Below are 23,303 nucleotides of genomic sequence, written 5' to 3'. Positions count from 1 at the left end.
TCGAAAAATTTTTCTTCAGATGAACTTTTCTGACTCGATTCATGAGGAATGGTATTATCTGACTGGTTCGGCTCATGATGGTCATCGACCTCTGCCCAACCATGAGGACGACTGGATCCAATGCCTTGACCTTCACCCCATTCCTCAACATTCACTGCATCCGCCTCAGGAGCGGGAGATGTTCGCGCACATAAGGGTATTTCTTCTGCAGAAACATTTTGTTGCACCTGATTCGAATTGTCATGGAAAAAAGGTTAACAAATAGTTTCGTATAAGCCATGATTAAAATCACATTAAGAGAACGATACCTCGACGGCAAGTTGTTCTTGTGGTAAGTTCGGTTGCTCGACAGGGTTGCCCATCTCAGCAATAGAAGGAGCAGCTTCTACCTCAGTGCCGTCAATATCGGTCGAAGGTGGTTGGACGTCAACAGGTTGTTTGTCACCTTGTTCTTTTGAAGACTTGGTCTTTTTCTTTTTCTTCTTGGCTGGCTCACCACCCTCGACAGCCACAGAAGGTTCAGGCTCGACCTGCTTCACTTTCTTTTTCTTCTTAGGCATTTGAGCCTGGGAATTGCCTGCCTCTGTTTGGTCAGCAGATTTGGTTGAAGTCGTAGGTAACTTTCTTTTTCTTATGAGAGGTCTCTCCTCTTCTTCCTGCATTACGAGGGTAAAGAAATGTCAGAACATAGACTTGAAAGAAAGCTATAATATTGACATTAGAAATAAAACTTGCATCTTTCTCTTCGTCTAATTCGACGCCCGCATGCTTCGAGCGTTTTGAAGTCGTGGTAGTCTCGGTGTTGTCATCTTTCTTTGGACTCTGAAAAAATAAAGAAATATGAGGCAAGACGTTAAGATTAAAAGATAAGTTCGGAAGAGTTACCTTCTCTTCTTGTTTCCCTTCTTGGACTTTCACCCCAGTGGGTTTCTTGGGTCTCACGTCGGCTCGAGACGTTTCAGCACTCCTCTTCGTCATGGGTGCTTTGCCTGAAATTAATAATTTTAGAAAAGGGAAAAATACATATCAATTTAGAAAGTCAAAAGTAAGTTAATACCTCGAGCTTGAAGGCTTGAGCGAATATTCTCGATCGTTGGTTGCGCAAAACCACTCTCAAGCCTGGAGATCATGATAGTAGTGTCTCCAACCGAACGGGTCGAATAATATTTTTCCCCACCAGGTAACAAACCCCATGGTGCAGAAGTGGGAATGGTTGAACTCAAAAGGATGCAGGTTATAGTTTTCATCAAGAGAAATCTTCAAAAACTTCTTGAAGGTCTTTTCCGAAAGATTGGCCCCTCTTATGACGTCTTGAGGATCTTCGAACAAGCTTTTAGGACGAATTTGCGAGAGGCCAAATTGTCTTGAAACCAAATTAGGCTGGTATCCAACCAGGCCTAAATAGTTCGATTGAACACCTGTACGACAAGACAGGATCTGTGGATTCAAGTAAAATGACCATATTTCGTTCACCTCTTCTTCATTGTCCGGGTCGACAGTAGGGAAATAGTCAGTGAACCAGGCCGGGCCAACTTCTCGACTAATGAATGGAGCATGTTGGGGAAGAAACTTGTCAAAGCTCAGGAAAACCCTCATATACTTTAGGAACAGCTTTTGTGAGCTTGGATCCAAGGTCTTGGGCGTTAGTCGAATTGCTCTCTGGCCTTCGATCGAGCGATTTGCAACTTCTTCAGCATAATCTTGTGGGATTATTAATCCCATTTCCTGTTCAAAAGTGGCATTTAGCCACAACTGGAGAAGCCACATAGGCCCAGACACTAAGAAGGAAGACCCATCCTTCGATTTCTTCAGATCATCGCATGCCTCACCAAGTGATTCGTATAGTACTGCTAACAAGAGGCGTCCAAATCCAAAGTTTTGACCTTCATGAATTTGTAATGCCATTGGAATAAATCTTTTGGCTACTTGCAAGGATTTTGTGCATAAGACATAGTGAGATAGCCACAGGGTTAAGAAGGCTACGTGCTCTTCATCAGAGACCTCCTCTTCGACTGGTCCTTTGTGTTCAGCTATATATTTGGAAAAGGTGTTCTCCTTATATACTAGCTTGATATTATCACTAGAATTAATGGGGTCGTAAGTTTCTCCGCTAGGCCTAAGGCCTGTGAGGGCGGCCACATCTAAGAGAGTAGGGGTCATCATACCACACTTAAACTGAAAGGTGTTGGTAGAAGATTCGAAGAAGTGCATAGCTGCTATCAGCATTTCTGGTCGATATTCAGGACCAGATCGAGAAAATTGTATCAAATCAAAGATGCCATATGTCTTCCAGAAATCCTCATACGCTTGTTCGACTCGATCAAGCCAAGGCAGGTAATCCCTATGGGCTATTGACGGGGCGGATCGAAAGAGTTTGTTGGGTTTGCTTAAACAATTAAAGTTGTAAGGCTCACTATCAAAAATCCTAGGTTCGCAAGTTTGGTAGCAGGGAAATACCTTGCTCATTTTACTCGAAAGTGATGCTTTGTCTGGCAGGGGTCCACCAAAAGCGTAAACCGTTCTTTCCACTGCAAAAGGGATCATCACCTCTGATTCCCAGGTTTCTGTCTGTTCTGCGTCACCATGTGGTTCTGGAACCACCTTTTCTCCATCATTCCTGACTGTAAAGTGTTGCCACTTCCCAGCAAACGGAACTGCTTGTCCTTGCGACATCGTAAGAAATCTGAAAAGGGATGATTCTTGCGAAGGGTTTGTTAACTGGTAGATTCAGTGAGTAAAAGCTTGGATTCACAAGGAACAGTGGCAAAGTTCAGAGATACGGTGAGATTGATGATGAAAGGAGTAACAAGTTGATATGAATATCTGAAAATAAGAAGGTTTCGCCGGAGGTAGTAGATACGAATTAGAAGAAGAAGGGTTTTGGAAGCAAAGAAGCTGAAGGGGTTTTTCTGGAGTTTTTGGCGCTATTTATGGAGTTTCACTTTAAAAAGGAAAAAACAATATAATAATAATCAATTGTCAAAAATCAATCAAATCAGATTTCCTTTCCGACTTCCCAGCGTGACACGTGTCCCACTCTGCCTAGAAAAGTGGAATTAATGATGGGTAGTGGGAGATCGAGGCGACGGTTACCAGTAAACGTGCAATCATGTCGCCATTTCAGGAAAACTGGTAGAAGAAGAGAAAAAATGTCGACTTCTCATCTTCCTTCGATCTCGAATCGAAGCAGACATTTTTTGGGGGCAATTTGTTAGCCCATATTTTTGATGAGCTAAAAATATGCTCTAAATACGAATTTTGTCGGATTCTGTTTGAATCGAAAAGAAAGAAGAGTCTATTGAAAAGGATTCACAGGTTCAAGGAAGTATTTACAAAATATAAGGCTAAGACAAGAAAGAGGGCTTCGAACCATTGGGCGAATCGAGCTGGCGTATGGTCGAATCGAAGTCAAGGCAACAAGATTTCTGGACTTAGCGCAATTTCTGACAAAACTTCACAAAATTAGTTCGACTTCGAGCGATATGGATAACCGTTCTAAGGAGCAGTTATGTGCATGCAAGGTGTACGTAGCAGGACACTTGGCATTAGGATAGTGTTTCGACCGTTAGGGCAGTTTATTTTCGAATGTCTATATATAGCAGTTTTTTAGTCAGATTTCGAGGTCGCAAATCATTTCTACAAATCCTTATACACTCAAAGTACCCAGCGCAGAGAGAAACGAGTACGCAAGGAGAATGTATGATTGTGAACCATTTTAAGTTTCTGTAAACTTTACATTTCAAGTGCAATGCAATTTACGTTTCACTTTATAATTCCTGTCTTTTAAATGGTTCATTCGATCGAATGAACTCGCTGATCCTTTAAATTCTGCAATTTACCTTTCCCTTGTCAATTTACTTCCAGCATTTCGTTTCTGTCAAAGAATTTTACTTTCTGCAAATCTCAAACCAGTGAATGTTTGTTGCAACGATGAACATTAAAGGCTTTACATTTAATGCAAACACACAAATGACATGCTCCTGAGATTCACTAGTTGATCTCGCAAGCAATTAACTTAGACTAGCGATTGTTTACCAAATTTCAGCGTAAACACCTTCCAAGATAAAGACTCTCTCCCAGGAATATTACCCCCATGCCAATTGCAAGGACCATTCCCAGAGGGCTAAGCATTGCTACATAAACTGGTCCCTTCTTTCGACATGCCCATGTGTATACTGTACTCAGTATCGATACGACAAATATTGTCTACAAATATATCAATTATCACCACAAAACTAAGAAAATAATTCATGGATACTTAATAATTAGATCACACCACCTAGAGAGAAATAGAGGAAGAGAGATAGGTAAGCTGATGTAAGAGAGAGACAAAAATAAAAATAAAGAATTTGATGAAATGTTTGATATATATGAGTGTAAAACTAATACACAACTAACACCTTATAATTGTTCATGTGTCAAAAGGTTCTCCCAAGTCATAATAAAGTTTATACTGACTGAATAAAATACACCTATAAACTCTTTATTAGATTTGAGTATCCAAGTTCTTGGATTTCCCTCTGCAAGGAGAGCTACTATGGCAGATAGGAGTAAGTGTATCTCGATCTGATGTTTTTGTTCACGTGGACCCAACTGGTTCAATTACTTTGATTACTACTTTTGGGGCTTTTCAGGGAACCCACTAGGCAAAAACACCAAAAGGGGCCCTTTTTAGAAATTATTTACCAAAAATGGGCCCTTTTGCAATTATTTCCGGGGGGTCTCTTTTTTTATTGCAAAGCGCCCCCCACCCAGATGCCTCCACTGTGCACGTGGCACAGGGAGGTAGCGCCCCTGACGCAGGCGCCTTTGGTAGCGCCCAGGGGTCAGGCGCTACGGCTAGCGCAGGGCAGCCAGGCGCCTGCCCCCCCCCCCCCCACCCCCCACCCCCCAGCCCCTTCCCACACCCCCCACCCGAAAATTCTATATTTTTTATATTGTTTATCAAAAATTTAAATTTTGTTTCATTTTTGTTATTAGTATTATTTGTTATTTTTTTATATTCCCCCACCCCAAAATTTCAATAAGATTATTTTTTATACACTCTAAATTGTATATTTTTTAATTTGTTTATCAAAAATTTAAATTTTTTTCATTTTTATTATTAGTATTATTTGTTATTTTTTTATATTTTATTATTCTCTCTTTTTGAAGTATATATAAGTACATTTTCAATAAAATACATTTTCACCTAAAATACATTTTGAAATCCTAAAATGTTTTAAAATGCTTTTTGATTTGGTCAATTCTTTTTTGAATTGGCCATTAAATTACGTTAGAGATCACTTTTGATTTATGTGTCATTAACATTATGGTTATTTATTTTTATTTATTTTAAAAGCATTGCACAATAAATTGAAACGTTGAAGTGACAATAATATTAAATTAACATGAAAAAAAATCATACAAAGTACATGACAATATGAAACACATGGAAAAAAATAATACAAAGTATATGAAAATGTTAAACCATGCGGAAAAAATGTAAACTCATTATTAATCAATCATCACTATGTCTGTGATGCCGCGACGAAGTTCCACATGGCCGGTCCCAATTTCTAGCTGCCCTATCAGGATTTCTTCTTCTAGGATTCGCCCTTTCATCCACTTGGTCAGCCTCGGCAGAGAAATCATGACGTAAATCGACCCCTAATAAGTCGTCCATGTCGGGTATATCTCCAGGTACATTCCACGGACCAGCAAGTGAGGCATTTGGGGTCGATACTTGACCACTTTGGGTAAATGAAGGAGTTTCCGTTGAAGAAGGAGAGGACCCAAATATGCCTGCAAAACTATATCCTGGTTGAAAATCATGTGGGTATGAATACATCGGCGGCATCTGAGACGGTTCTTGGGTGAATGTCGGCGGTGTGTAATACATTCCATGTTGTCGTTCTGGCATCGGAGGCAAACTATATGTTGCTGCATCAACAGTTTCCTGACGTCGTGCTAAGCCTCGAGTCTCCACACTTTGCCGTAGTATATTAAACTGTTGATGTTCAAATTGTGGCTGAGAAGGGGGAGCATCTTCATGTGCCTCAAGTATCCTATCCTCTTCCTCAGACAAAAGAGTGATCTTCTCGATACATGGCAGTAAATCGTCAAAAGTAGAAACCCTTCTCCCAACAGGCGACACCATAAAATGTAGTGTTTCGACGATTTCACCCTGCATAGAAAATAAATGAATAGTTATTAAAATAATCTTAAATAAGCGTAACATTATTTTCTAAATTATAATGGACAATGTATAGCAATAGTCCTCTTCTTGCATGTTTTGGGTCCACATAAACTTTTGTTTTACGCCTGTACCACCTCATATATTCAGAGTTCAGACCGAGGGTCCCTGTTTGTGGCGGCGTCTGCTCTACTCTCCTTTCATAGCGACTATTCCATTCATTAAGCGCGGGTTGCATTAGTCGCATCCAATTTTTTCCTTCCTTTCCCTTTAATGTCAAGTCATGTATGTTGTTGGGTTGCATTACTGGTCCCGGAATAGGTTGCTGCATTCCAAATTGTCTCATGACTCTATCCGGCTGGTGCCATTCCACTTTTTGAAAACAAATAAGTGGTATGATACATGTCCATAATACAGACCCAAAAAAACAAACTTGACTCAAATTCATTTCCACATGTCCAGCATAAGGGACCCCATACAAACTGCATATAAAAGTTAAATTTAATAAATTAATTAAGAAATACAACATCATTTAATAAACAAACATCAAAATTGTTACCTCGTCGCGTTTCATGACATTTAATTTACGACGAAACTCAATTAAATTGTCATTGCCTATGTGATGCAATTCACCTCCCAACCATCTTCACAAAAAATTAAATAACAAAATAAAATGTTACATAGAATAATGATTAACATCAACCAAGCATGTTTATTAATAATGAATTCAAAATAGTAAAGGAAAGTATACCTATAACCAAGTGGCGCGTTTTGTTGTTGTGGAGGAATAACTGAGGGGGCTAATGTTGGGCATCGTTCCCATGCCCATAATTGAATCAAGAGAGTGAAACCGCCTATTGATTTAGCATTATAGTCTGTTGCAATGCACATCTCTCTATAAAGGTTACCCAAAACAGCAGCTCCCCATGCATAACTACTGCACTCTCTAAGGTCTCTCAGAAACTGCAAATATTTCAAATGCACCCGTTTGCTGCTTTTGTCAACAAACATTACCCCACCTATGAATCGTAAGATCCAAGCACGAGCAAATCTTTCAAGGCCTTCTTGGTTGCCTGTAAAATCATGAATATTTGCAAAATGAGAAGACAACCAACTCAATTTAATTGAGTTCCCATCAATTGCAGCATCGTCAGGCATGACACCCAATAATTCATGAAACAATTCAAACCAATCAATATTTGTATTTCCAATTAATGGTCTTCCATCCACAAGAATACCAAGTAGCACAGAAACATCTTGAAGTGTAATAATTGCCTCTCCACACTTCAAATGAAATGTATGCGTTTCTGGCCTCCACCTTTCAATAAAAGCATTCACCAATGCTCCATTCACTTTCAGCTGCGCCAATTTCATTATCGAGTACAAACCCGAAATTTGTAATAGAGGAATAATTTCTTCGGGCGGTGCTTCTCTATGATTGTACAGTGGTGTGGCTCGTCGAATTTTTAATGTCCTATCATTAGCACCATTCCAAATATGTTGGGATACATGATTTTTTTGCATCCACAATAAATCATCCTCTAATGGTCCAGATGCCACGTCATAATGATGAGAAGATGACGAACTAGCCATATTAAAACTCCTGTATAGAAAGAAAAAAAAAATTAATAGTCACACATATCATAAATAATAAATAAAGTTAAGTACGTACGCGTAATTTAAATTTTAGAAACGAGCACGTAATTTAAATTTTAAAAACGAGCACGTAATTTAAATTTTAGAAACAAACACGTAATTTAAATTTTCTTCACATTGAGTGAGAAATTTTTTTACTTAATTTTCAGAAAAAATATATATATTTTTTTCTCCATTTCAACAATTTCAAAAAACATATATATATATATATATATATATATATATATATATATATAATAAAAAATAATTTTTACACATTGAGAAATTTTTTTTCTTCATTTTCAGAATATATATATATATTTTTTGTCAATTTCAACAATTTCAATATATATATATATATATATATATATATATATATATATAAAATAAAAAATAATGTTTACACATTCAGAAATTGTTTTCTTCATTTTCAGAAAATATATATATATATATATATATATATATATATATATATTTTCAATTTCAGCAATTTCAGCAATTTCAATATATATATATATATATATATATATATATATATATATATATATATATATAATAAAAATTAATTTTTACACATTCAGAATTTTTTTTCTTCATTTTCAGAATATATATATATATATATTGTCAATTTCAGCAATTTCAATATATATATATATATATAAAATAAAAATTAATTTTTACACATTCAGAATTTTTTTTCTTCATTTTCAGAATATATATATATATTTTTTGTCAATTTCAGCAATTTCAATATATATATATATATATATATATATATATATATATATATAATAAAAAATTATTTCTTCACATTGAGGAATTTTTTTTCTCAACTTTCAGAAAATATATATATATATATATATATATATATATATATATATATATATTTTGTCAATTTCAGCAATTTCCATAAACATATATATATATATATAATAAAAAATAATTTCTTCACATTGAGGATTTTTTTTTCTCAACTTTCAGAAAATATATATATTTTTTTCCTTAATTTCACAAATTTCAGAAAATAATATAAGAACACGTATATATATATATTTTATATATAATAATAATATGTCTTTCTTTTTTAAATACGCCTAATAACAATATTACAGTAATATTTATTATGAATCTTAATTAATAAAAAATAACTAAAATAATAAACAAATTAAACTAACAGCAAAAATATATAAAGATAAAAAAAATAAACTTGTTATGTTGTGAGTTAATACAATTCTCTATCACACAAGATGACCACCTGCAAAAAAAAAACATACAAATAATAAAATATAACAATTTATAAAAAATAAATAAATTTGAAACAATTAAAAAAATAACATACCAGCAAGTTTGGGGGAGAATGGAAACAAAAATGGAGTGTTGGGAGGGGGGGAACAAGCTTGAGACAGAAGAGAGAGTTTGGGGGAGAAGGGGGACCAGGGGGTGAGGGGGGGACCAGGAGGGGGTGGGGGGGGGGGGGTGGCGCCTGGTCCCTAGGCGCCTAGGGTCGCGCCTGATGCAGGGGCGCCACCAGTCGCGCCCAGTGCCAGGGCGCTACCAGACGCGCCTGCGTTAGGGGCGCTACCTCCCTGTGCCACGTGTCACATGCACAGTGAAGGCGCTTGGGTGGGGGGCGCTTTGCAATAAAAAAAAGAGACCCCCCGAAAATAATTGCAAAAGGGCCCCTTTTTGATAAATAATTTTTAAAAAGGACCCCTTTTGATAAATAATTTCTAAAAAGAGCCTCTTTGTTGTTTTTGCCGAACCCACTATTCTCAAATAGTCCTACTTATATAGTTTTTCAATCAATCATTACAATAATTTCTCTTTTCCAAATGTTTTTTCTAAGTCTAACTAAATTTTGAAAGATTCTTCGAGCACTCACGTTTTCTATTTCGTGATTTTCTTTCCTCCACCATTCCATTAATCTAATGTGTAATTGTTTGGTGCTTTTTTATACAATATTTGTTTGTTGCTAACACCATATATAGCTGAGAATAAGAAAATAAAATACTCAAATAAGCAGTTACAGAAAATATAAATGTAGTTTTTTTATAATAAAAAGATACGTAAAAATTATTTTCCCAACAGAAGGAGAACAAAATGCTTTAAAATGCAAGCATGAAATTCATGGAATAATTAATAAACAACTTGATCGAGAAAGATTTTTTTTTTCTTTTACTGATTTGACATTCATTCGCAATAATGTTGACGTATTTAATTAAAATACATATAAAAATGTCCCTAGAATCTCTTTTATTTGATTTAATCAGATTTAGAGAATTAAATAGCTATAGAAATAAGTTTGGATAAACTTGGAAATTGAACTTATAATATGATTTGCAACTGGATGAAGGTTGAGGGGAGATGTGCAGAGGTGATGGGATGGTCTCAGTTGAAGAGATTGTAAAGTCCAAAGAAACAATAAAAGAGATATATATGAATGAAGAGATTTATCTGAGAAAGAAAGAGTGATGGTGTATTCATGGATATCAGCAATGCGTATACGGTTGGAGAAGTCATAAGGTGGGTCAGAGATAAAGATGATAAAACAATTGAAATGGCTTGACATGATTGTAGATAACTTTCATCATTAAGTATGTAGATTTAAGGTAAGTCTTTATGAAAAAAATAGTTATTTCATTTACACCTTAAGGATATTATTTACTTAAATAAATTTTGATATTTTGAGAAATTTGTTGACTCTAATCGAAAATATTTCAAGTTCATCTAAAAAAAATTATTACAAAAATTGTATGAATTATTTGCAAGTAAAACCCCTTCTGATTTGGATTTGAATATTTTAGATAGTAATATTGTAATTGTACACCCTGACGGTCAAAAGTTAAGTTATTCTATATCCCTTAATTACCAAGGGATCTTATTTAGTTACTTAAGTGAGATCCCTTGGTAATTTAAAATAAATTATTTAGATGTTTTTAATTAAAATAAAATAAATTGTCCTAATTTAATTTAAATATAAATATATTTTTCAAAATTATTTATTTTTATCATATGTTTTAAAAATTTTATTTTATTTTAAAACTTTTTTTAAATTTATATTTTGATCAATATCAATGAATATTACAAATATTTATAAAATTTGTGAATGTTTTAATAAGCTTTGAAAAAAAATTAATTTTGAATAAATTAATTTTAATTTAAATTGATTTTGAAGTAATACTATTTATGTTTGTATTATAAAAACAAGTTAGACATAGAATTTAATATAAAATTATTGATCCAATTAAAAGTTACTTAAAGTTCTTTAAACTTAAAATCAATTTTGCACACAATTATTTCTAAAATCTTCTTAGATATAAAATTATATGCAAAAATTTATCTTTATCTAAAACAAACTTTAGACTGTTATCCAACTTAAATCAAACATGTATTTTTCCCCGTTTTTGTAATGTTATGTATAATTAACTATAGAGTAAAAGAAGTGTAACATTTAAATTAATATATATTTTAAAATAAAATATCATTATAAAATCATGTTATACAAAATTTTATTATTAATACTCAATTATTCCAAAATATTTATATTTTTTAAAAGAATAAGACATTAAATCAGGTTAAGATAACCTAATGCTTAATCTAGCATCATGCTGAGCATGAGTATTAAGGTTAGAGTACCTTACCTAGATCCAATTTATTGAATAGCAACTAACATGAAACATCATATCTGTGAATTTGATATTATATTTTAATCTAAAATTTTAAGGCTTAAATTTGAGTTTTTTTTATCACTTATATAAAGTTCAACTTTTCCATTATTATCCAATGTGAGACTTTAACCTCAATCATATATTCCAATAATTGAAGAATTGTAATCTTACAAGAAACCATTAAAATCACCCGAATAAGGATAGTTTATCATGGTGAAAGAAAGTCGAGAAAGAAATAAAAGAAAGAGAAAATGGTACTGAGAGATTCAATCAACTTGATTATACATTAAAATGGTCTTCAACTTGATTATCAAACTACAATTAACAATCACATGCTAACAGCACTTATAAGTCACAACTCGAAACAAGCTTCCCCAATGTGAAGAAAGAACATATTTGAATTTGGACTCGTATTCAACATGAAGCGCAGATAAGCAAAACAATCTGGGCCAGAATGTAGAAAATGCCATGACAGAGTTGTATACACCAAATCCAGCTGAATTTTAAATTCCTGAAACAAAATGATTACCCATGTTAACTGCCCAAAGGAATCACTTATTAATGGCAATGTAGAAAGGGAAACAAAAAGTGAAAGTGAATCAGGCTAGGAAAACACACCACAAACCAAGAAAAATAAGAAATAACTTCATATCATCAACTGTTCCATGTTAACCAAGCAAAGAATTTTCTGGTTTCAATGTTATGATATTCAATTACAACAACAACTAGAGATCCCGAAACCTTGTCATAAAACTGGGAATATAAGGCTTGATAGTAAGGAGGAAACTGTTGTTATATGGAAGGACAAAGCAATAACAAACTGAAAAAAATATGAACAGGCAGAAAAAATAGAAGACTGGTTTTCTTATGCAAGCACACATTATAAGCATGACACAGCATTTTATATAGAGAAGGCTTAAGCATAACCGAAAATTTTCAGCACCATAACAGTGAATTAGTGCTCTTAAAAATAAAATATAACAGAAAAACATCACCTAAAGATTCTGTCCATGGAAATTAATTATTTAGTAACATCCATAGCTGAGTAACTAAGGCATTTTCGGACAGAAACTATCGAAAGGATTTACCAATTACCTTTATAAATGGAGCTCCTCTAAAATTCATATTGCCTTTGCTGCTATGCAAGCATGAAGTAATATTTGGTCATGTCCTGGTCAGAAGATGCTAAAGAAGTTAATGAAGCCAAAATGGAAAGAGTTTCAAGAAATTGCAGCTGTGGGAAAACCGAGCAAGCCAACTTACGTTGTGGGAAAAAATCAGACTATATCTTGCTAAAACTTAGAAATCTCTTTGTCCACACTTGAATGAACCTGCTGAATGCCATTGTCAACCGATTACTTCAAATATCCAAAATGTAAATAAAATAAAAAATAAAATTTGATAATAAAATTTCAAAAGTTTAATAAACTAAAAAGTATCGGTGATAAGTCAATTTAGACATCAAGGAAAGATTAGTTACCGGAAGAACAAGAGACTAGCTTACGATCTTATTGTATTTCCATACAAGACTATGTAACATTGCAGCTGTGAAAAAACCAAGCAAGCCAACTTATGCTGATATAGAAACAACAAACTATATCTCACCACAACTTCAAAATCTCTTTGCGAACACCTGAGTGAACCTGTTGAATGCCATTGTCAACTGATTACTTCAAATAAAATGAAATTTAGACAGTTAAAACTTGTAAAAAGTATTGGTGACAAGTCAATTTAAACACCAGGGAAAGATTACTTGCTAGAAGAACAAGATATTAGCTGACTAGGTAGCTTATTAAAGGTCTTCCTCCTTCCATGCAACATTGCTCCCACTAGGTTCTTCAATGCCATTTTTTGAAAATCTCACAGATCCAGAATAGTCGCCTGCACATGCATTATTATCATCTTTCTTTTTGGTATAAAGAGGGCATATTCCGCATTTTTTTACTTTGACAGTTGATTTGAAGTATCTGACAGTTGATTTGAAAGATGGTGGCTGCAAAATGTTATCCTTAGAATATGGACTGATCTCAAAAGTGAAGCTGCGAGCACGAGGGAGCATACGGCTCATGCTGCTCATCTCTGGGAATTCTAAGTTATATTTCCACAGGAATGTGTGATCTTGATCAAGTTCTCTCATTTGGTTCTTCCAGTCGAAATAGTATTTTAACTTATCATTGTTGGGTAGAATGTGTTTGCCATAATCAGATACATAGTTTAGGCAGTAACTAAAAGGACGGTTTCTGCGTTTAATATCATTGGTATCTGGCAGTTGGAAAACGACACACAGAGCGAAACCAATGAGCCTATCATCACTGCAAAAATTTAGAGAACCGGTATGTATAGTTATTGAATGTCCCTTGCCATGAAAAGGGAACCAATGAGGAACTTCACTCCCTGGAAAACAAAAGAACACAGACCTATATGCTTCCTCGGTCATCCTAAGCCTTGCCTCATCCACAATATCAGCACGAGCACCTGGATCAAGTTGTTGACCATTGGTGAAATAAAAGCTGAATTTACCGCCCTCTTTGGAATTTGATGGGAATTGAATAAGTGAATTTGACATCACTCTTGTAATGGATTGGAAATCAAATGCCAATAGTTGTTTTAGAAATGCAGGAAGTCGAGGGATGCATTCAAGTTTTTTGCATTCACTTAAATCAAGTAATTCCAAGCTTGAAAGATGAGCAATGCACTCCGGAAGGTTCACAATTCCGCTCTCACTCAGTGACAGTTCCCTTAATAATGACAAGCAACCAATGTTGCTTGGGATTTCTGTTAATTTGGCACACCCCGAGCAATCGAGTACAGATAGAAGGTTCAGATTGACAATGCTGTTTGGAAGTGACTCAAGATCAGTGCACATGTTCAGACGCAGGGTTTGAAGCTGAACCAAATTGCCAAATGAAAAAGGCAATTCTTTAATGGCCGTTCCTGTTAAGTCAACGTGAGCAAACGTTTGTGCAGCTCCAAGATCTCAGGGAAGGTCCTCAGCTTTGAGCAACCATACAAATCAAGTTTTGTCAACTTCAATTTGAAAATGCTGCTCGGAAAAGTTTCAAGTGATTCACATTTGGTAAGGCCTAACTTGCAGAGTTTGCTGAGATCTCCAATGGAAGATGGAATAGTCTCAAGTCTTTCGCAGTAGTGCAGGCTCAATTCTTCAAGCGCTACCAAACGGCACAAGGATGAAGGTAGGGCCTGTATTGCTGTTGCGTCTAATTTGAGCACAGCTAGATTTTCCATTGTGTCCTCAATTTCTGGGAATATTTTGAACTCTAAGCAACCATCGAGAAGAAGTTTCTTGAGGAATTTCAACTTAGAAAGGTCAAACTCAAATGAAAGGCTTGTAAGGGATCCACAGTAAGAGAGATCTAACCAACACAACTCATTCGGAATTGATAATGTTGGGGACACCCCTTCACTCCACATTGTAGGGTATAATAAGTAGAATTCCTTCTCTTCTTTTTCTTCAACTTCATGTCTGTGTATATTAACAACGGGGTCAAAAGTATGCATGGCTCGGGAAGGTCTCGCTCTACAAAGCCCACCTGTTCCATCGACCCGATAATTGACCCAACCGGGATATTCCTGATAATACCATCCTTTCCCTGTCGGAAATGTATCATGGTGTGAGCAACCGGATAATTGAACCACTTCGGTTCTATTACTGATTGAAAACGTTTCAAGCTTGTCACAGCCATAAACAAGAATTAATCCTGATGATCTCCATAGAATATTGCTCGGAATAGTCAAACTCCTAAGCTCAACACATAGATTTAAACATAAACAATTCAGCTTGTTGAGGAATCCAGAGGAGTAAACTTCAGTCAAGCTTTCACAACCAATCAGTAATATTTCTTCAATATCTGGTAACAGATAAAGGTCCGGTATTCGAATTAGTTTCCGAGAATAACTCAGGTCCAACCTTTTCAATTTCGGTAATTCCTGCCACAGTAAGTACATGATTAGATATCTAAAAGAAAACTTTGTCAATTTCCATGTAAAAAATTAATGTTAATTAAATTTGATTTTAAAATAATTTGATTTTATCTTGTAGAACTTTTATCTTTAAAATCGTAAAACACAGAAAGATAGAAAGCTTAAAAAACCTGATCTGGTTCCCAAAGTTGTTCAAGATTGGAATGTCTCATTTCCAGTCTCACTAGATTTTGTGGCCAATAGTTCGGCGGCAAAGATCTCTGAGGGAAGCCATCCCAACGAAGAATTTTTAAACCATCCGGAAGACTTTCAAGAGATGATGCAAGCTGAACTACATTTGATTCTATCCAGGGGGCATCAGACTCAAAGTGGAGCATCCTCAGATTTTCCATCTTTTCGAAAGTTTTAGAATGTAGTTTAACTTCATTGACTTTCCTTGTGTCTAGAAACATACACTGTACTGCATCTGTCCCCTAAAAGTAAATCAAAGCTATTAGAGAAAAACAAACTTTGAAAAACAGTTCCTACAGAAGTTTTATAGTATTAATAGCTAAGTGCTTTGCAGTTTATCATAAAGTAAGTCCATGTGATTCTGTGAAAGTGATTTGAGTCACAGATCACTATACCTTGTTATCTTTTAAAACTTGATGAATTTGCTCAACCTTCCACAATCGACTGCATTTTCCTGGATTATGGCAACATTCTTGACGAACAATTTCTTGTCCCATTTCTTGTATTAAATCATGCATCTCAATTTTACCTTCCAAAGTAGATATCAGACACTTATCTTTGAGAACATCCATTCCAATGGTAGCAGAGAAACCACAGCTCTCTAGCTTTTGTGCCACGATAATCTCCTCATGACCTCTATAAAAGCAAGCTATGTCAAGAAATATATTCTTCTGCTCCTCATCAAGCCCATCATAACTTAGTTTTAATACACTGAAAATTTTAGGATCGGGAAGCTTTTCCAACTTTTGCAACTCGCTTTCCCATGCTTCCTTTGTTCTATCATAAAGCAATGAGCCCAAACTCTGGAGAGCTAGTGGAATCCCTTTAGCATAATGCAATACCTTTATTGATAAGTCCATGTATGTTTCTCTTGGATGGTTTTGGTGAAAAGCATGTATACTGAAAAGGTTTAGAGAATTTTGAAAATTCATCTCCTTAACTTCATAGATTTCATCAGCTTCAGCATTCTTAAGCACCTGCATGCCTCTGCTGGTCAAAATAATTCTACTGCCCTGGCCAAAATCACCACGCCCTCCAATTAAATCTTTTAGTTGACCTGAATCATTAACATCATCAAGAATGAGGAGAACCTTTTTCTGTTTGAGTCTTTCATTTGAAAAACTTTTTTCTTTCCCCAAAAGCTCTGATATATATTTGCTTCTGCTATGGTGTATTCCATGTCTTTGTATTTCTTCTTGAACATTTAAAACAAGACTGCTGGAACCGAAATGAGGCGCCAATTTGTGATATATTTTCCTTGCAATTGTAGTCTTTCCAATTCCCCCCAAGCCCCAAATTCCTATGATCCGAATATCCGGTGACTCAAGGTTCATCAAGGACTGGATTCGTGTAATATGGTTTTCAATTCCAACAATTCCTTGATGATCACTAATGGAAGAACTATCCAATTTTTCCAAAATATCTTTCACAATTTCTGCAACAAGTGTGGCTTCTGGTCTGGCTCATAATAAAACAAAATAAAGTATCAGAATCTGTTTCGATAAACTTCTCCATAAACACTTCTACGTAAAAAAAAAAAAAACCCATATATTGGATAGAGACAGATATTGGAGTCATACATAATATTTATTGGTCTTGAATTTGTAAATACACAAGAGAATTACTTGATTAATGGAGAGATCAATACAATTTTAGCATCTAAGTAAATTAAAAGAAGTCGAAAAAACTCAAAAGAGCATGTAATTATTAAAGACCTGGTTACTTGTGAATCCCAGCCCGAGAGGCCAGCTGCTTCAGTTAGAGCAGCCTTCCATCCATGCACTTTGTCGAACTTGTCTTGAAATCGATGTTCATGCTTAACGAATGCTTCTGCATACGTCTCTCTCTGATTCCTAACAATTGATGGATCCACCTTATAGAAAACTGGGATCACAACCCTTCCATATCTCTTCTTGCAATCGAGTATCTTTGTGAGTTCATCCAAACACCATGTGGAAGATGCATAGTTCTCAGAGAAAACGACAACATAAATCATAGATTCTTCTATTGCTCTGTGGAGTGCAGGTGAAATCTCTTGGCCTCTGGATAGTCTGTAATCTATATATGTTTCAATCTTTTTCCTCTGTAGTTGTTCATAAATGTGTCTAATGAAGTTGTCACGGGTGTCTTCCCCTCTGAAGTTGAGGAACACATGATGCCTAATTACAGGAAGAAGAGACCCAGCAGCTGATGAAGAACTCCCCGCCATGCCTCTGCACCTCTTAGTCTCAGTCTCTCAGGTCTTCGACTATAGCTTTACACTTTTTTTTTTATCTAAAGTTGTACTATATCACTAAGAGTGTCAAATCATCTTGAACTTAAGATCTAAATTTCACTAGATCTCTCAATAGAATGCGATCTTCAACAAGATGCATGAAGATCTTCACATTAATCAACAAAAAAATGTCTTTTATTCTCTTTCCCTAACAATAAAACGTTGGAGGGGTCACCCTTTTAGTATAGAATAATAAAAGAAGAAAAAAAAATAAAAAAAAGAACAATAAAAGAAGAAAAAGAAATAAAGAAAAGAGAAAAAAGACATAAAATTTAACATGATTCATCACACATATATGTGTTTATTTTCACAATTATATTAGGAAAATTTTTTATTACTTGTAACATAAAAGGTCACAAAATGTCTTTATATATAACACTAACGAGACATAAATTTTTATAAACCAAGTGATGTGAGATTAAAATCTCACAAGTTTTACATACCAAATCATGTGAGATAAAGATGAGAAACTCTAACAGTCAGACCAAAGGGATGAAGAGGAAGAAAAAAGTAAAACAAACATACCAAAAAAAATAAAAAAATAGACTTACCAACAAGGGCAAAGGAAGAACAAATAAGAAAGAAAAAGAGAGAAAAAAAAAAAGAAAGAAGCAACTCTGATGAGGAGAGAGAGAGAGCAGAAAAAGAAAAACCGGTAACGTGTGAAAGTTGAGGGAGAGGAGAAAAGAATTTAATATTTAAAAGTGGAGTGATGTGATACCTATCAAACTTTGAAAGCAAAAGAAAAAAAATACAAATAAATAAAAAATCTTAAAATAAAAAACTTTAACATAAAAAAACATGTAAATAAAAAAATAAACTAAAATCATAAAAATTAAAAAAAAAAGTCATATTGCCATCTTTAACTCAAACATCCTAATATGTCTCATCTTTCTTTTTTATAACAGTTTAAAATCTATAAAAAAATTGTACATTTTTTGTATAACTCTGATAATATTATACGACTTTAAAATCGTTCAAAATTAAGGACTTTACATTATTAAGTTATTTTTAAAAAATAATAACTTCACATAAATTTTTTTATGACTTCTACGCCTTAATATCCCTATAACTTATTCTTATTTAACAATAATTACTAGTTAATAAATTTCAAATAAAATTGTCTTCTTTAATTTGGTCAAAAGACCCATTAAAACCACAATATTCTATGTTCTAATGACTATTATGGAATTATTTTCTTAAAAGTAAATTTTTGACTTAATAATGTAAAGTCATAAATTTCCAACTACTTTAAAATCGTCCAATTTTTTTTAATTCTATTGTACCATTATAGTTTAAAATATAATTAAGTATGAATTACTTTTACTCTATTTATAAAGACTATAATTAATATTGTGACATTATAGTCTTTATTTTATAGAAATTGACGAACTCTTAATAGAAGTAATGTGTTTTTATTATATTATGTATTATATAATAAGCAACTTTATTCATATAAGAAGTTAGTATATATATTCGATGACTTTAAAGTCATTTTTTTATTAAAACAAATATATAGAAGTAGTAGAATTAAAAATGATTTTAGAAGCGTTGTTGTTAAAAAAATAACATTATACAACTTTAGAGTAGTTGGAAATTAATGAATTTACATTACTAAATTAAAAATAAAAAATAACTTCACAAAATTCATCAAAATTTTTATGACTTCACTAAAAAAATAAAAATCCTGAAATTTTTTATAACTTGTATCAAAGTCATGAGAATGACTTACTCACATTTAAAAATTAATTCAAAAATTACTACCATTTGATAAATTTCAAATAAAATTGTTTCCTTTTATCAAAAAAATTATTTTAATGTGTTCAATTATATTTTTTAAGTCAAACTTTAAAACTATGATTAGAAGTTTCATTTTTAAGTATTTAAAATAAATGTTTAGTTCTGTGTCTCTCCTAAATCTTTTAGGTTAAATTAATTTATTGATCCTCTAATTTATTTCTTAGGTTCAATTTAATTATATAAATTTTAAAATTGATTTAATTTGATTCTATCATCTAAATTGAATGTGATTTTTTAAAACTATTTAATGATAGTTTTAAATAGTTACAAAACAAACAATTAAACACAAAATTTAGATAACAGAACTATTTAAATTAATTTTGATGGTCAAATTAAACTGATTTTAAAAAATAGAGGACTAAATCAAATCAATTTTAAAAATTTAAGATTTAAATAAACCTAAAATAATAAAAAAAACCAAATAGAATGCAAAAAACAAATTAGAGAAAGAAAAAAACTAATTTAACCAAATTTTATATAAAAAAAACAAAAATTTAAGAGTAAGGTAATTAATTTTGAGAAACATGTTTTTTTGTTTTTTTGGGAAAGTAGTCCTATTCGAGAGACTATTAATATACTAAGTGTGAATAGTTCTTTCAGCAAGGATTGAAACCTTCAATTGCCACGTTTTGGAATATTAGACCCTTCCACTATATATATTCAACCCCCGGTTAGTAGTATGTGTTTGAAACTATCTTATCAAATTAAATTATTTTTTACTCTATAATTACTCAACAAGCTTTTTCACACACCTGACATTAAGGTCCTTGTCCTCTACCTCAGATTATTAGATTTGCCTCTGCCTCAATAGGACTGGCTTGACTTCTTCATCCACCACGAATGTTTCTACCTCTGGCTCAAAAAGCTTGTTGAAATAATGCACAATATTTGCTTGTAGTAGTTGCTGTATAAAATAGGTGTCACATTCTTTTGAGTTTTTGAAGAGCTTTGATTTCGTCTATACAAATATAATCAAGGCATAATGGAAGTAAATGAAATAATTGTATTCTTGCTAGAAACCATTGAAAATTGCAGCTATTAATATTCTTCAGTATTAATAAGTGTCCCAATCGCAGCTAAAATATCAACCACTTTCTTCAAAATTAACATATAGTCAATTATATGAATCAAAGTACACATATTGTGACTATATATAATCCTATCTAAGAGAGCTATATTACAGTTGAGTTTTAGGCAGACAACAAAGGAGCTGAAGAAGATGCCACAAAATCATGGTTCTCATTCTTCTCATTTACAATATTATTCTCTTGAGCCTGTGCTCACATCACAGCATAAAATCCAATACCTATTGTAGCAGCTCCAATCATACTGCACCCAAAATTGAACACAATGTTAAATAGGCTATTCCTGGTTTTCAGCAATTAAATTATTTTTCACAAATTTTCAGTTCTTAGATATATTTACCTTCCAAGATAAATACTGTCCCCAAGAAATACTATACTCATGTCAAGTGCAATGACCATTCCCAAAGGGTTAAACATAGCTACATAAACCGGTCCCTTCTTCCGACATTAGGAAGCAATGCATTAGAAAATAATTATTTTCTAAAGAACTGAGAAAGAATATCTAAATGAAGTCATGTCTAGGAATAAGTGATATTTGTTTAGCCTATTTCATGCATCTTTATTTTTAATGCAATTTATTATTTTATCTTTGTAAAGAAATTTGGGAATGAAAACGGATAAATTAAACTTTTTCACGCGAGGAATCAAAGTTATAGTATCAAAGTAGATGCAGGTAAAAACTGAAATAATATTAGATACAGAAAAATTATTAGCATTGCATCATAAGTATTTTTGGTATGCTAGGTCCAACACATTTGTATTCTGAATTCATTTTTTGCATTCAAGTTATTGTTTATTTTTCTTGTCTTCTTATCTTTTACTTTTCACCTTTAATTTTTTACTTACAATTCCTTATCTTTTCTACTCCATCAATTGCTTGAAAATTGGGTTCTCACCAATCTAAGTACAAATAAAGTCCTTGTGGACTAGACACTTGAATTTTCATTTTACTTTACTATTTATGAAAATTTGGTATATTTACCAATGAGTTAACACACAATCACTTAACAAGTATTGTTTTTGTGTGTGCGCTTAGCACAAAAGTTGGGCTAAGCACACAAGCCATTATGCATAAACAATGGTGCAACATGTTTTACCCTATTTAAGTTCCAAGGTTGTGAATTGAAGACATGTTTGGTTGGGGAAGGTATCTAGGGTTGAGGGGAAGGTTAGGAAGCTATATTATTTGCTCTTCATGGCTTCCCTATAATTTCTCATCATCTCTTTCATCTATTTTCTTATTTTTCCTCTTGTCGTTATGTAGTTATTTAGTTAGATTTATCCATTTTAGGAGGTCAATTTAATTGAACTTATCCTTAGGTTTACATTTTGATTTTAATCCATGTTTATTGTTCATCATTAAGTGTTATTTTCTATGCATTAATGTTTGTTATGACTTGATCACTCTTTGCTTGATGTTGTGGTTTGAATTGTTATTGGAAAATGCTTTTGAATTGAGAAATGAAAAGGAACACCTAACAGGTTTTGTGCCTAGGGATAGAGCATGGCTTGTTAGCTAGTCATCTTTTAACTCTTGTTCTTAAAGTAAGTCACTTGATTAGATTAGTCAAGTGATTAATAGTTTGGTTAAGAGGCTTAGATTCTTTTCATCTGAGGGATTGGAGTTTGAGTATTTCAGCGAGTTGATAATAATAATTGAGCTTTAAACTAGATTAGTGACTTTTGTTTGCATGAGTAGGTGGTTTAGTGAAATCAATTCCAACTTTTTTATTATTTGTTATTTTACCTCTTGTATCACACTTTACGTGTTCATAAAAATGCCAAAAACAATTTTTTGTTTATTTATGCTATTGTTATTTACATTTCCACAATCCAATTAATTCCATTGTTGTTCTGATAGTCGTAATTAGTAAACGTTGTTATTTTGTTGAGTATTATGTGAGTTCTTGTGGATACCATACTTGAACTTTCATTTTATACTATTTGCACAACTTGATATGCTTGTCAAGAAGCTAACTAGTAGCGTACTCGTGACAAGAGGTTAGATTGTTGAGGTAATAAGGTAGGTGATATGGACGTGAGTCAAGCTCTTGTTGGCAAATATCGTACTCTCCACCAAGTGCAAAAGAAAAGTTGCAACAGTCCAAAGTAAGAGTGTGGGTACCATGACGGACAAGCTTTAACTCTAGGTGCTCCTAATGAATCCAAACATGGCCAACACAATGGTCCATCAATGACCGAATAAGCGAAAATAAAATTGGACCTCCTTCAAGTGGAGGTTTGGGAGAGAATTAACAATGGAAGGAGTTGGGAAGGTTAGGGACAGCTGGAAGGGGGAGACAAGGAGGAGGGGTGTCAATAGAATTTATAGTAGAGGCCGATAGTACCCCTTCGTACAATTGTTACGACATAGATGGGGATTATGGGCCTGGATTGCTGCCCAGCAAATGTTTTGTAAAATAGATGTTGTAGAAAAACAAAACAAAATCTGAATAATTCAATAATTTAATGGACTAGGCTAGGCCGACAAA

The 23,303-nt window shown here is 33.6% G+C and overlaps 1 protein-coding gene and 1 pseudogene across 1 annotated transcript; both read right to left on the bottom strand.

Annotated features, from left to right (window-relative positions):
• Positions 1-1,113: 1,113 nt before the first annotated feature.
• On the bottom strand, positions 1,114-2,673 carry LOC114406452. The gene has a single exon (XM_028369162.1). The coding sequence runs from the start codon at positions 2,671-2,673 to the stop codon at positions 1,114-1,116; it is 1,560 nt and encodes a 519-aa protein (XP_028224963.1).
• Positions 2,674-11,714: 9,041 nt separating this feature from the next.
• Positions 11,715-18,173, bottom strand: LOC114410091 (annotated as a pseudogene).
• Between the last annotated feature and the right edge of the window lie 5,130 nt (positions 18,174-23,303).

The sequence above is a fragment of the Glycine soja genome, chromosome 1 (assembly GCF_004193775.1).
Source record: "Glycine soja cultivar W05 chromosome 1, ASM419377v2, whole genome shotgun sequence".
Classification (NCBI taxonomy): Eukaryota; Viridiplantae; Streptophyta; class Magnoliopsida; order Fabales; family Fabaceae; genus Glycine; species Glycine soja.
Note: the sequence above shows the minus strand (reverse complement) of the source record. Positions and strands in the feature narration are given on the sequence as shown.

Coding starts and splice junctions, on each gene's coding strand:
- LOC114406452 (XM_028369162.1), bottom strand. CDS start 2,673: ATGTCGCAAGGACAAGCAGTTCCGTTTGCTGGGAAGTGGCAACACTTT.